At 43.3% G+C, this 15108-nt stretch overlaps 1 protein-coding gene across 2 annotated transcripts in view; it reads left to right on the top strand.

The window, feature by feature from the left end:
• The first annotated feature begins 473 nt into the window (after positions 1-473).
• The window catches only part of LOC135559626 (WW domain binding protein 1-like), an 86609-nt gene continuing 71974 nt past the window's right edge, over positions 474-15108 (top strand). Inside the window, exons 1-2 of one of the 2 annotated variants that reach the window (XM_065001484.1) lie at positions 474-699; positions 11993-12095. In XM_065001484.1, the coding sequence (XP_064857556.1) occupies positions 613-699; positions 11993-12095 (190 nt within the window). In that variant the 5' untranslated portion in view covers positions 474-612. Of the gene's footprint in view, positions 700-8779; positions 8987-11992; positions 12096-15108 lie in introns of those variants that run through there. The other variant, XM_065001485.1, reaches the window with a different exon arrangement.

The raw sequence follows: 15108 nt of genomic DNA, 5'->3' as shown, positions 1-15108 counted from the left end.
GTTTTACACAGTCTTTTTTCCCCCGTTATTTTTACCAGGTAAATTGACTGAGAACACGTTCTCATTTACAGCAACGACCTGGGGAATAGTTACAGGGGAGAGGAGGGGGATGAATGCACCCTACACAGGGCAGTGTACCCAATCACTGCACTGGGCATTCGGATATGTTTTATTTTTTTAGACAAGAGTGCCTCCTACTGGCCCTCCAACACCACTTACAGCAGCATCTGGTCTCCCATCCAGGGACAACCCTGCTAAACTTCAGAAGCAAGCCAGCAGTGGTATGCTGCTGGCATCTTATCACAGCACTGGTAAACCAAACTATGGTTGAATAACTCCCTAACCAACATGGCTGATCTTTGGACCGTCACAAGAAGGTTCAAACCATTATAGTATTCAAGTTCTACGCTCGGCGTACCCCGGGCCAGGTTAATCGAATTCGCCCAATGTGCCTCCTTGAAATATCAAATTACGCTGTAGCAAGGCGGCAGCGCATGCGTGGTCTTTCAGTGGGTCAGGTAGAGCCGTAAACTAGTTTGACATTTCGCTAAGATTAGTGAAGTGAACAACACACGTATACGCTTATGTTTTTACACGAGTCCGGTCGGAGGAATGAACGAGATTTTAGGTGTGGGTCTTAAAATGGGATTGTTTTTCCACGTTGTAGCTGTCAGCCCCTCCGAAGCGACATTAGACGAGGTAAGGTTTGGACTCAAGTCTGCCAGGATTTGTTTTTGGTTCGGTTCATGCAGGTTGTTTATTTGGGTAGCTAGTAAAGTTGCATATACGGTTAGCTACTTTGTTAGGTGGCTAGTTATTCATTTGGCCAGCTGTTTTCCTACGCGTTTGCTGGCTAACTAGTCTCGGTTGGGTATAACTTTATAACTTCTAAGTTCGACCGCTGTAGCTAGCTTTAGCTATCGTGCTAGCTAGCTAGTTGTTCAGTCAGCTATTTAGTTGGCATCACAGGCACTTGCTAGCCAGCGTTGACTGAACTCGACAAAGTATGTGCTGCTTTAGTAACTAACGTTAGCTACATGGGCTACTGTTAGTCACTAACCTTAATAACCTTAGTGTTAAGCAAACGTCTCTAGCCGCACCCATTGACAGCTGTCTAATTAAATGGTTGAGTTCTCAAATATCTCGCCACATACTAGCACAGCATTATCATCCTACTAGCCAATAAGTCAGTAGCTGTCTTATTAAAAACAATGATTAGTTGATGTTTTGTTTATATATTTGTATTGAAACTGAAACTGCATGTGTAAGTGCTGTTTTTTAAACGGGTTGGCTGTTGTAACGAAAATGATGAGCGTGCATGGATGTGACCGGAATCTGCGTTATGATTCTGAACAGCCAGCTAGTAACAATGAGGAGATTCGGTTCATCTGGCACGGGTAGGCGTGTTTTGCATAATGTAAAAATGGATTGTATTGGTTTTTAGAGCATGAGCCAGATGCTCCAGTCATAACTCACTTTGAAGTCGGCTCAAATAAACGGCGTAATTAAGAACGTGGTGAGATTGCGATTTAACATGCGAAGGTGTTCGCTTTTGATTAAAAAAATATGTATCTGCCTTCCCAATGAAAACTAGTTTTAAAACACATATTTTCTGGAAAAGTGGTGTATGTTTCTGGACGATTCACCAGGACCGAGCAGCGCAGATTACTATTCCATTTGAGAAAGGAACTCTTCCATCACCGTTATGCCCGTTCACGTGAACGGGCCGGTGCCCCTTGGCTCAGCATAATCGAATCCACCCAATCGCAAGAAGCTGCAATGAAGGGAATCGTGTGTGTCTCGTTTCAGCTAGTGTTATCTTGTTCTTTATATGTGTCTTGTTTTCAGGTGTTTTGACTGATTTCATGTCAATATGTACAAAACAAATGTTTGCTAGCTAACCAACAACTGTAAGGATGTATTTGAGACAAGTGCTCGTTGTGCAAATGCATGACTTTTCCAATAAACGTTGCACACGCGTCAATTTAGTTGATAAACAACCAGCCTGTCTGTACTGTAATTTATATGGAATACACTGAAGTTGTTGACGGGGGTTCATCATCGTTCATGTCCCTGTAGTCATTAATACAAGAGGTTATCAGTGAAACAGATTAGCTATCGCTGGTCTTAATTCGCAGGTTGACGTTTATTGGGATGAGGCAGAACTGAGCTATTTCCGCTAGATGGACAATATGCAAAGTCAAAATTGTAAAAATGGATGAAAACACACATGTGTATGACTTTGTGGCTGTGCTAGCTAGTTACCACTCTGCAGAGCTGCCTCCAGAACACAATTCAATCGAAAAACGCTAACCTGCTCTTGTGCTTTCAAGACAACTGGAAATGTTTTGGTGTAGAACGACGTCACATGACGTCAGTGATCTTCAGGTCGGGAAGTCGGAGCTCTAGAAAGATGCGAAGTTAGATGACCAATCAAAAATATTTTTTCCCAGTTGGAGATTTTTTTTTTAGTTCCCATTTGTCTTGAACACACTGAAGTTGGACATTTTAGAGTGCCCAGTTGTTTTGAACCTGGCTTAAATTTAGTCCATGTCATGACACACAAAGTCCCCCCTCATATATAAGAGCATTGTAAGCATTTTGTTATCATTAGATAATGAAAGATATCCCTGCAAAAGGATCAGATAATTATTACTACAAGTAAAGTTATTTAAGTTATGGCCCATTTTATACAAAGAAATTGATATAGAAGCCAATCACAGCACTCCTTTTGGGTAATTCTCACAACTGGCATTCGACCCCAAAATTATTATATATTCATGTTTATATTTTTCAATATTCATATGTGAAAATTTTAATTAAAGTACCACTTATATTACAGAGCGGGCAGTAAAGCTTTGACACCAATTCTTCCTTTGTAGTGCAGGTTAAACATTATGGAGTCTTAAAGAAGGCCTGGTTAATGCCAAAATGTCACATGTTCCAACTTAAATTCATTATTTCTCAATTATGCTTCAAGATACAAATGTCAAATATACACTGATGGTACAAAATATGAATAACACCTTCCTAATAATGAGTTGCGCAGCCCCCTTTTCCCTCAGAACAGCCTCAGTTCGTCTGGGCATGGACTCTACAAGGTGTCAAGTGTTCCACAGGGATGCTGGCCCATGTTGACTCCAATACTTCCCACAGTTGTCAAGTTGGCTGGATGTCCTTCTTGATTCACACAGGAAACTGTTGAGTGAGGAAAAAATGCAGCAGTGTTGCAGTTCCTGACACAAACCGGTGCGCCTGGCACCTACTACCACACCCTGTTCAAAGGCATTTAAACCTTTTGTCTTGCCCGTTCACCCTCTGACTGGCACACATACACAGTCCATGTCTCAAATGTCTCCAGGCTTAAAAGTCCTTCAACCCGTCTCCTCCCATTTTTTTATCTATACTGATTTGAAGTGGATTTAACAAGTGGCATCAATAAGAGATCATAGCTTTCACCTGGATTCACCTGGTCAGTTGATCATGGAAAGTGTTCTTAATGTTTTGTATTGTCATCACCCTCAACAATCCTTCCTCTAAAGGACCCTTCTATGGATAACATTTTGTGAAAATCAAAAAAAATCATGGTCCTTTTTTGTGAGGAATCACCCAAAAGTCTAAAGTTCATTTAACAATGTTTTTCTTTATTTCTAGGAAGGGGGCTACAGCCCCTCGCAGATATCTGAACGTTCTCCCTGTTTGCTGCTACGTCATTGAGACTTTCATTTTGTATCTGGTATCTTGCCTTAGTTCTGGGTGACTGAATATGGTCACCAGTTGCTGAGTGTAGGAGCCAACTTTAATCCCAATGTCTTGTTTAACCTCTGGATTTGTCAAGTTCTGTTTGAGAGAAATATTGAGTGACACAATACATGGATTGCATTGTCCTACTTGGTTTTGGCCTAGGCCTACATCAGTCACCCTCATTTGTCAAACTCCCAAACTGACCAGGTATCAACCCCAGGTTGTCCGTACATTGCATTTCAAGACTGCCTTAGCCCCCTGTGCTACAGCTTAGATGTGTAGCCTAATATCTGTGTGCAAAGACAAGACAGATCTCTTGCAAGGTGGTTACTCTTCACATGGTAGTATTGTTGGCGAACCATCAACCAAAAATAGGCTAGTTCCCTGAGCACGTCCTCTTTTCCCTTTGAAAAGTAGAGCTGAATATGTGTGGTGGTGGAGAATGTTGTTTTTGTTGTCACCACTGTTCTGTTCAGCACGAACTGTCCAACCTTGAACTTCAGAACATATCTCTTCTACAACACTGTTGCTGTACATTCCCCTTGCCAGTCAGCTCTGTGTCAGTATTGAATCTGCAAAATAGGAAGTGAACTATGCCGGGGTTCTACACTAACTTTTTCCAGCTACCACCTTTTTCAGTTCGTGGCACCAGCACACGATTTAGTCACACCAAACTTTTAATAAAGATAATGGACAATGACCTGGCCGGTGTCCCGTAATGACTGCATTCTGTACAGAACCAGGCTAAAAATGACTAGTCATCATTTAAATTAGTATGCCCTTGTTCTTTGATATAGACAGATTTACTGTAACAGAAAAGAGACTCGAAATAAAATGCTAAATGTATTTATTGCAGATTTCAAAGTGGCATGTATTCTGTGAAATCATCTAGAGGGCAGAATTTGAAAAAACGATACTTGATACTGTACCAAAACGATATCACGGCAAAAAAATTACAGTTGATGTTCAAAATCCACAACAATTCTTAAAACATATTTGCAGACCATTGTTGAGAGAATTTGTGAAATTTTGATTTTTGTGTAGTTACCCTTTTAATTCAGGTGCTTACCAGCTAGCTGTGTTTCTGCAGCGCACTTGTGATGTTGTTTTCAAAACAAATGACCACTGGATTGATGCAAATAATCATGATTCTGCCAAAAAGGCATAGGCTACTTTGTAGTTAACTTTTAATTGTCTTTCCATCTACCTGAAAACAGTAAGGGTGTCATTAGCATCGCTAATGGCTACATAAAGTGGTAGACACATAGGTCCTATACGTACCACACACAGCAGGGCTTGACATTCAGGTAATTTGCCAGTGGAACACTGGGCCAATGCCAACTGAAAGCTACTGACCCAAATTAGAGAAATACTGACATGGGTCAAGATCTGACAGGAAATCGAATGTTAAAATCAGCTGCTATTGAAATTATGCACTTATCATTCATTTGCGGCCTGAGCAAGTAGCCTATACAGGGTTCATACAGACAAATTCAAGGACTTTTCCCAAGCACTTAAAGCTGCAAGATGTACGTTTTTGAGTGACCAGACCAAATTCACATAGAAATATGAGTTAAAGATCCCTCATTGAAAGCAAGTCTAAGAAGCGGTAGATCGGTTCTATGTGCGCTATTTCTTTGCTTCCCATTTTAAGTTTTGCTCTTGTGTCTTTTACTTTCAGTTTTGTACACCAGCTTGAAACAGCTGAAAATACAATATTTTTGGTTATGGAAAATATTTCTCACAATGGTATAGATTGAACAATGATTCCCTACACTATACTTATGTCGTCACATAAACTGAATTTAGGTGAACTAATAGAATTTTATCAACCAGGACATGCCAGAGTGATTTCTACATAGTGCATCTTTAAATAAGAAATGTGAAGGACCTACATTTGATATTTAATTGTAATAACGTATAGAAAAAAATCTATGCAAAATAAGTGTGCATTACCACTTTTAAGAATAAGGAATTTATTTAAAGGCCTTATGCATTGACATTTGGATTATTTTGACCTTCTAAAATATGTCAAAAATAATGTGGGTTTTGCCTGACTAAATAGTCATGTTCCCAACGCACACGCTAATGAAGTCTGGCTTAAATCAACTACCATAACTTCAATGACTTTTCAAGGACCAAAGAGCATATACGTAGGGCTCTCCAACTCTGTTCCTGGAGAGCTACTGTAGATTTTCACTCCAACTCTGTTCCTGGAGAGCTACTGTAGTTTTTCACTCCAACTCTGTTCCTGGAGAGCTACTGTAGTTTTTCACTCCAACTCTGTTCCTGGAACTCTGTTCCTGGAGAGCTACTGTAGTTTTTCACTCCAACTCTGTTCCTGGAGAGCTACTGTAGTTTTTCACTCCAACTCTGTTCCTGGAGAGCTACTGTAGTTTTTCACTCCAACTCTGTTCCTGGAGAGCTACTGTAGATTTTCACTCCAACTCTGTTCCTGGAGAGCTACTGTAGATTTTCACTCCAACTCTGTTCCTGGAGAGCTACTGTAGATTTTCACTCCAACTCTGTTCCTGGAGAGCTACTGTAGTTTTTCACTCCAACTCTGTTCCTGGAGAGCTACTGTAGTTTTTCACTCCAACTCTGTTCCTTCGGGAGCTACTGTAGATTTTCACTCCAACTCTGTTCCTGGAGAGCTACTGTAGATTTTCACTCCAACTCTGTTCCTGGAGAGCTACTGTAGATTTTCACTCCAACTCTGTTCCTGGAGAGCTACTGTAGATTTTCACTCCAACTCTGTTCCTGGAGAGCTACTGTAGATTTTCACTCAAACTCTGTTCCTGGAGAGCTACTGTAGATTTTCACTCCAACTCTGTTCCTGGAGAGCTACTGTAGATTTTCACTCCAACTCCGTTCCTGGAGAGCTACTGTAGTTTTTCACTCCAACTCCGTTCCTGGAGAGCTACTGTAGTTTTTTGCTCCAAGCCTAATCTAGTGCACTTGATTGGAATAATTAGCTGGTTGATTAACTGAATCCGGAGTTACCTGGAATTGGAAGTTACCTGGAAGCGAAAACATTGAGGAGAGTAGCTTTCCAGGAACAGGGTTGGAGAGCCTTGCTCTAGAGGAAATGTCAGACTTTTAAAGGCAGACTATTCCATGGTGACTGTCGGCCTTGGCACCACGCAACGACCAGCAATTTGAGCTCCGCAAGCTCTCTGCCCCGACAGATTATCTGTGGGCTATATGTGTGTAGCGTGTGTGTGGTAAATAATCAACATATCGAACAAAGGCTTCGGAAATCCAGCTTTTGTTTTTTATAGATCAATTATATAGCCTAGATTAAAATAGCGTTATTAAAAAAAAGAATCACTGGCCCAAGCAAGCCACTGACGAGGGCTTCCTAAACCTCCCCTGTAGGTCAAGCCCTGACACACAGCCTGGGGCATTCCGGTGCCATTGTTGCCTCTTCAGAAAGCTATATTTCTGCTCAATTGCACATTACTGTTTGAATAAATCCTGATAATAATAAGAAAGCTAATAGTGAACCTAATACTAACGTTACCAGGTAATAAAACATCTCCGATTGTTTTGGCCGCAGTAGTGAACCCTGTATGCAATATGTCAGTCCAAAAGAATGCTATGCTGGTTGAGACTTCTTTGCCTGTCATGTAGCTTACGTGAGCAATCCATGCTTCTATTGCAGGCCTAAGAAAGACGCACTTGGATTTTCTTTTTCATTCAAGACATTTTGTAGTTTTTAGCGATGTGCCTACTAAGAATTTGAAACTAGCATGCTTCTTTGCATGAAAAGATAGAGATCCTCCATAAATAATTTAGCTTAGACACTAGCATACAGCTTCGATAGTCTGTCAGTATGGCAGGTTTGTGCATATTCATGCCAGATCAAATGCTATATCATATGCACACGGTCAAGAATCCACTTAGTCACTTTTTAGCAGCTGTCCAAGATAAAAAAAAAATGTTCTGATAGTCAAGCAGTGACACCGGACTGTTCTTGTATGTCTGGTTGTTTCAGCACCTTCTCATTATGGTCGATTTTACATTTAATTAATCTCTATTATGCCTGTAGGCTCTGGCAGAGTTAGTAACACAATCCACCCGTCCCTAATCTTCTACTGTAGTACGAGAAGGGATGGTTGTTCCATCCTGCAGCAGCCTATTGTCGAAGGCTGAGAGACTGAGGAATGTTGTCTGTCGAGATTCTTTGTTGGCTCAATGTCTTGTCTGATACGTCTCCTAGGCGATAGAAAATTCAGACGCCCAAAAAAACAACTTTTAATCTCTTAACCTTGGCTTTTTCATCTCTTAACCTTGGCTTTTTCATCTCTTAACCTTGGCTTTTTCATCTCTTAACCTTGGCTTTTTCATCTCTTAACCTTGGCTTTTTCATCTCTTAACCTTGGCTTTTTTTTTTTATCTCTTAACCTAGGCTTAGGCAATTTGTTGTCCAAATAGTATTCTTACATGGATTTGGCTTTAGTTTTTATTTCTAGGCCTAGCCTATCATGCTAACTGGACTGGAACCAACATCCTAGCACAAATACAACAACAAGTAACAAAAACATCACGTCATACAGTATAGGTCATAGGCCTAAGGGTTATATCTTTGCACTTCGGTTCTCGACAACAGCCCCGAGGCTGGGAGCCAGGGAGTTCTTGATCTCCTCTAAAGCCAAAGGTCTCTGACCCGAGACTATTGTGTAATCTCCTCAGCGCAAGAACTGAAAATGCCTCCAAACCAAACAGTAGCCTAGTTTCTCTGCAGTTTCCAGCTTTAACCTGTTTGTTTTTTTGTGTGATGGGCTTATGCCATGTCATACAATGTAGTTGTATGGTGTAAACAATTTTGTGGGAGGTTGTTAAAAAGATGCACTTGTGGAAATGCTCCAGACTTTCCTAGTGGAAACGCATAGGCTAGTGTGTGCGTGAAGTTGATCTGTGGCTGGGTTTCACTATTCCTGTGTTATAACTGTCCTCACTCTGACACACAAACTCCGCCTGCCGTTTTGAATACCGAGGGTGCTCCACTCTTCATTACCATGCAGTCCTTTACTCTGGCTGGCAGCTCACACTCCACTGCCGCTTGGACATTTCCTTAGAGAAATCCTTGTCCCCTATTTTGCTTGGTTTTGTGTGTGTGCTCTTTCACTTTTTTCATCTGTGGACTGGAAGGATAACGACCCTTGAGTTGAAAGGACTTGCGCTCCTTGGGATTTAGGAATTTTGGACAGCTATGCCTTTCCAGCTGGAAAGGAAACGGGTATAGAAAACCTTGGCTAACATTTCTCCTCAGGATCTAATCCATAATCTAATCTTGTAGATAATGTGTAGCCTGGTAGGGGTTGCCTGATAAATCAATATACATTCTGAAGCCGTTTTTGATGAGGCTTCCTTGGCTGTCTTCCTTGTCTGGTTTCTGGTTTTTAGTTCATTCTTTATCAATGGCTATTCCTGCTGTCCCCTTGGAAAGTAGAAACTGAATGATTGAAAGAATGTTTGCATTGCCACTGATTTTTAAGTGTGTCTTTGATGTGTCAGGTTCTACAAGCTTCTAATGTAGGCTAACAGGCTAGTTCCTGTTTGACTGGAGGCACATTTAGGCCGTCATCTACGCAAACAAGCAGCTTGTGTCTGTACATTGTGTTTCTCTAGGCTAGACTAACTTGGTGTGTTTGTTCCAGTGTGGGCCATGTCTGTCTGTTCACTCTGTTGTATTGAATGTTGTATGAGGCTGAGGCTACTAGCGCCTGAATGGTAAGTGATGAGGAAATCTGAGCCGTGGACATTCTAGCAGCTTAGCACCCATGTATAAGAGGGATGATGGAGAGGTTCAATACTACCACTTATGTCTGGACCTAGTTCTTCCAGACCCTATAGGCTACATTGAACACAACTAATCAGTTATTGATCTTTGTTTTTATTTTTTATTTTCGAGAGACTTATTTCATTATTTATTTATTCTGGCCAGGTACAGTATCTGTGAATGCTGATAAAGCGACCTAGCTTAAACCCTAGAGGGCAACATGCAAATATCACTAGCCTATCAACTGTCTGAACGTCTTGATATAGTCTATAGGCTTTACTAACTAGTTGTTAACCAGTTGTTTGATGAATACATGTATTTGTTATTCAGGTCCCGTACAGTTACAGTATCTGTGAGAGTGTAGTACTCAGGTGACCTAGGTCTAATCGCCAGAGTAATTTCTGTAGAGAGAGCTCAACTGCTGTATGTTGTGATCTTATAGTTGATGTTTCAGTCAATGCTCCATAATGCTATCATGAGTTGAAGGTGCTACACACAGGATTTATTTTTGCATTGTAATTTCAGAAGATGTCCGTCATATATACATGCATGCAGTAATAGTAGAATGATAGTGTTCCATAGTATTACTTACCCGCCAGTGTTGTGATTAGCTGTGATATTCACCCCATTGATTTCTCCCACGGAGCGACATGGATTGTCAAAATAGGAAAGCTGTTTTGACTTTGGCTGTGTATTTAGTGGAAATGGAGTCAAGTGGCCAATGTAGAAATCACTTTTTTCCTGGTTGTTAAAATTCTACACTGTTCGCTCTATTTCAGTTTGTGAGAAAACAAGCATTGAAAAGTGTAGGGAATCATTGTGCAATCTAAATCGCTGTGAAATATACATTCAACAACAAAATATATACACTGAAGAAAAATATAAACACGGCATGTAAAGTGTTGGTCCCATGCTTCATGAGCTGAAATAAAAGATCCCAGAAATGTTCCATATGCACTAAAAGCTTATTTCTCTAAAATGTTGTGCACAAATTGGTTTGCATCCCTGTTAGTGAGCATTTCTCCTTTACCAAGATAATCCATCCACCTGACAGGTGTGGCATATCAAGAAGCTGATTAAACATCATGATCATTACACAGGTGCACCTTGTGCTGGGGACAATAAAACGCCACTCTAAAATGTGTAGTTTTGTCACACAACACAATGCCACTGATCCACAGCCACAGTCTGAAGTTTTGAGGGTGTGTGCAAGTGGCATGCTTACTGCAGGCATGCCCACCAGAGATGTTGCCAAATAATTGAATGTTAATTTCTCTACCATAAGTCACTTCCAATGTTGTTTAAGAGAATTTGGCAGTATGTCCAACCAGCCTCACAACTGCACATTACTTGTATAGTGTTGTGTGTGTGCAAATGGTTTTCTGATGTCAACGTTGTGGGGTTATGCTTTGGGCAGGCATGTGCTACGGACAACGAACACTTGCATTTCATCGATGGCACACAGATACTGTGATGAGATCCTGAGGCCCATTGCCATTCAACTGCTGCTATCACCACATGTTTCAGCATGATAATGCTCGGTCGCAAGGATCTGTACACAATTCCTGGAAGCTGAACATGTCGTAGTTCTTCCATGGCCTGCATATTCACCAGACATGTCACCCTTTGAGCTTGTTTGGGATGCTCTGGATCAACATGGACGACAGCTTGTTCCACTTCCCGCCAATATGCATCAACGTCGCACAGCCATTGAAGAAGAATGGGACAACATTCCACAGGCCACAATCAACAGCTTGGTCAACTCTGAAGGAGATGTCGCACTGCATGAGGCAAATGGTGGTCACACACAGCAGATACTGACTGTTTTTTATCCAGTCCCTACTTTGTTTTTGTTATCTGTGACCAACCGATGTAGATCTGTATTCCCAGTCATGTGAAATCCATAGATTAGGGCATAAGGAATTTTATTTGAATTGACTGATTTCCTTATATGAACTGTAACTCAGTAAAATTTTAGACCTTTTTGCATGTTGCGATTATTATTTTTTTATTTATATATATTTTGTAAAGTATAGTTTTTCCAGCTGTTTGAAGCTGGTGGACCAAAAGTGAAAGTAAGGCTCGAGCGCGAGTCTCTGCCATGTTACAGGAAAAGGGCATGAGGGGGAGATTTGTTTTGAATGCAGCCTAGTGATGTTGCAATACACCTAGCTTCCACATAGGGAAGAAATTCTAGGGGTAGCACCTTTTATCAAGATGATGACGAACAAAAATGAACATCAGTATTTGAGTGGCGGGTGCTGGGTCATATTCACTAGGCAACAGACGGAAGAACACAGACTGACGCGGCAAGAGGCAACCTGGGCTTGTCCAATATGAAACGCTTATTTCCGTTGTTCATTGCAAAGGTTTCGCTACGTTGTGACTTAATGAACACGACCCAGGTGGTGGACATACGGTTTTTACACTCCTGTTATTGACTTGTCTCTTCTTGTCTTCCAGAGCCTACTGCACTGTGAGGGGCTGAACAACCAGAGCTACGTCTGCGAATCGGGACACTGCTGTGGGGAGTCACAGTGCTGCAGTTACTACTATGAACTCTGGTGTAAGGACTCTCTCTCTCTCTCTCTCTCTCTCTACGCTATCACACACACCCACACACACTCTCTACCTCACTTTCACTCTCATTCTCCCGCTCTGAAATACATTAGCATGTTAGTCATATATCAGTGTCCCCTCACATTCACCTGTACACGTGAACAGTGGTGGAGAAAGTACCCAGTTGTCATACTTGAGTAAAAGTAAAGATACCTTCATAGAGAATGACTCAAATGAGTCACCCAGTAAAATACTACTTGACTAAAAGTCTTAAGTATTTGGTTTGAAATATACTTAGGTATCAAAAGTAAGTGTACATCATTTCACATTCCTTATATTAAGCAAACCAGATGGCACAATTGCCTTGTTTTTTATTTATTTACGGTTAACCAGTGGCACACTTAACATATAATTTACAAATGAAGCATTTGTGTTTAGTGAGTCGGCCAGATCAGAGGCAGTAGGGATGTTCTCTTGAGAAGTGTGTGAATTGGACCATTTTCCTGTCCCGCTAAGCATTTGAATTGTTACAAGTACTTTTGGGTGTCAGGGAAAATGTATGGAGTAAAAAGTAAAGTACAGATACTTTAAAGTACTACTTAAGTAGTTTTGGGGGTATTTATACTTAAGTACTTTACACCACTGCACGTGAACATGCATGTACTGAACATACAGTACATGTTCTGAATGCATGCCACACATTTTTCAAAAAGACAAGTCAGTTCTGACACTCATTTAAAGCTTATTTACTGTACTAGGACCTTCCTCCCCCATCCCAGGAGTTAGGTCCTCTGTATATCACTTCCTCCTCCTCCCCCATCCCAGGAGATAGGTCCTCTGTATATCACTTCCTCCCCATCCCAGGAGTTAGGTCCTCTGCATATCACTGCCTCCTCCTCCCCCATCCCAGGAGATAGGTCCTCTGCATATCACTGCCTCCTCCTCCCCCATCCCAGGAGATAGGTCCTCTGCATATCACTGCCTCCTCCTCCCCCATCCCAGGAGTTAGGTCCTCTGTATATCACTTCCTCCCCCTCCCCCATCCCAGGAGATAGGTCCTCTGCATATCACTTCCTCCCCATCCCAGGAGATAGGTCCTCTGCATATCACTGCCTCCTCCTCCCCCATCCCAGGAGTTAGGTCCTCTGTATATCACTTCCTCCCCCTCCCCCATCCCAGGAGATAGGTCCTCTGCATATCACTTCCTCCCCATCCCAGGAGATAGGTCCTCTGCATATCACTTCCTCCTCCTCCCCCATCCCAGGAGTTAGGTCCTCTGCATATCACTGCCTCCTCCTCCCCCATCCCAGGACTTAGGTCATCTGCATATCACTGCCTCCTCCTCCCCCATCCCAGGAGTTAGGTCCTCTGCATATCACTGCCTCCTCCTCCCCCATCCCAGGACTTAGGTCCTCTGTATATCACTTCCTCCTCCTCCCCCATCCCAGGAGATAGGTCCTCTGCATATCACTGCCTTCTCCTCCCTCATCCCAGGAGATAGGTCCTCTGCATATCACTGCCTTCTCATCCCAGGAGATGGGTCCTCTGCATATCACTGCCTCCTCCTCCCCCATCCCAGGAGATAGGTCCTCTGCATATCACTGCCTCCTCCTCCCCCATCCCAGGAGATGGGTCCTCTGCATATCACTGCCTCCTCCTCCCCCATCCCAGGAGATAGGTCCTCTGTATATCACTTCCTCCCCCATCCCAGGAGATAGGTCCTCTGCATATCACTCCCTCGTCCTCCCCCATCCCAGGAGTTAGGTCCTCTGCATATCACTGCCTCCTCCTCCCCCATCCCAGGACTTAGGTCATCTGCATATCACTGCCTCCTCCTCCCCATCCCAGGAGATAGGTCCTCTGCATATCACTGCCTCCTCCTCCCCCATCCCAGGAGATAGGTCCTCTGCATATCACTACCTCCTCCTCCCCCATCCCAGGAGATAGGTCCTTTGCATATCACTACCTCCTCCTCCCCCATCCCAGGAGTTAGGTCCTCTGCATATCACTGCCTCCTCCCCCATCCCAGGACTTAGGTCCTCTGCATATCACTGCCTCCTCCTCCCCATCCCAGGAGATAGGTCCTCTGCATATCACTGCCTCCTCCCCCATCCCAGGAGATAGGTCCTCTGCATATCACTGCCTCCTCCTCCCCCATCCCAGGAGATAGGTCCTCTGCATATCACTGCCTCCTCCTCCCCATCCCAGGAGATAGGTCCTCTGCATATCACTGCCTCCTCCTCCCCCATCCCAGGACTTAGGTCATCTGCATATCACTGCCTCCTCCTCCCCATCCCAGGAGATAGGTCCTCTGCATATCACTGCCTTCTCATCCCAGGAGATGGGTCCTCTGTATATCACTTCCTCCTCCTCCCCCATCCCAGGAGATAGGTCCTCTGCATATCACTGCCTTCTCCTCCCTCATCCCAGGAGATGGGTCCTCTGCATATCACTGCCTCCTCCTCCCCCATCCCAGGAGATAGGTCCTCTGCATATCACTGCCTCCCCATCCCAGGAGATAGGTCCTCTGCATATCACTTCCTCCTCCTCCCCCATCCCAGGAGTTAGGTCCTCTGCATATCACTGCCTCCTCCTCCCCCATCCCAGGAGATAGGTCCTCTGCATATCCTCTGCATATCACTCCTCCCCTCCCCATCCCAGGAGATAGGTCCTCTGCATATCACTCCTCCTCCTCCCCATCCCAGGAGATAGGTCCTCTGCATATCACTGCCTCCTCCTCCTCCCCATCCCAGGAGATAGGTCCTCTGCATATCACTGCCTTCCCCCATCCCAGGAGATGGGTCCTCTGTATCCCAGGAGATAGGTCCTCTGCATATCACTGCCTCCTCCTCCCCCATCCCAGGAGATAGGTCCTCTGCATATCACTGCCTCCTCCTCCCCCATCCCAGGAGATAGGTCCTCTGCATATCACTTCCTCCCCATCCCAGGAGATAGGTCCTCTGCATATCACTGCCTCCTCCTCCCCATCCCAGGAGATAGGTCCTCTGCATATCACTGCC

Source organism: Oncorhynchus nerka, linkage group LG15 (genome assembly GCF_034236695.1).
Source record: "Oncorhynchus nerka isolate Pitt River linkage group LG15, Oner_Uvic_2.0, whole genome shotgun sequence".
NCBI lineage: Eukaryota > Metazoa > Chordata > Actinopteri > Salmoniformes > Salmonidae > Oncorhynchus > Oncorhynchus nerka.
This window is presented reverse-complemented; position numbering and strand designations above follow the sequence as displayed.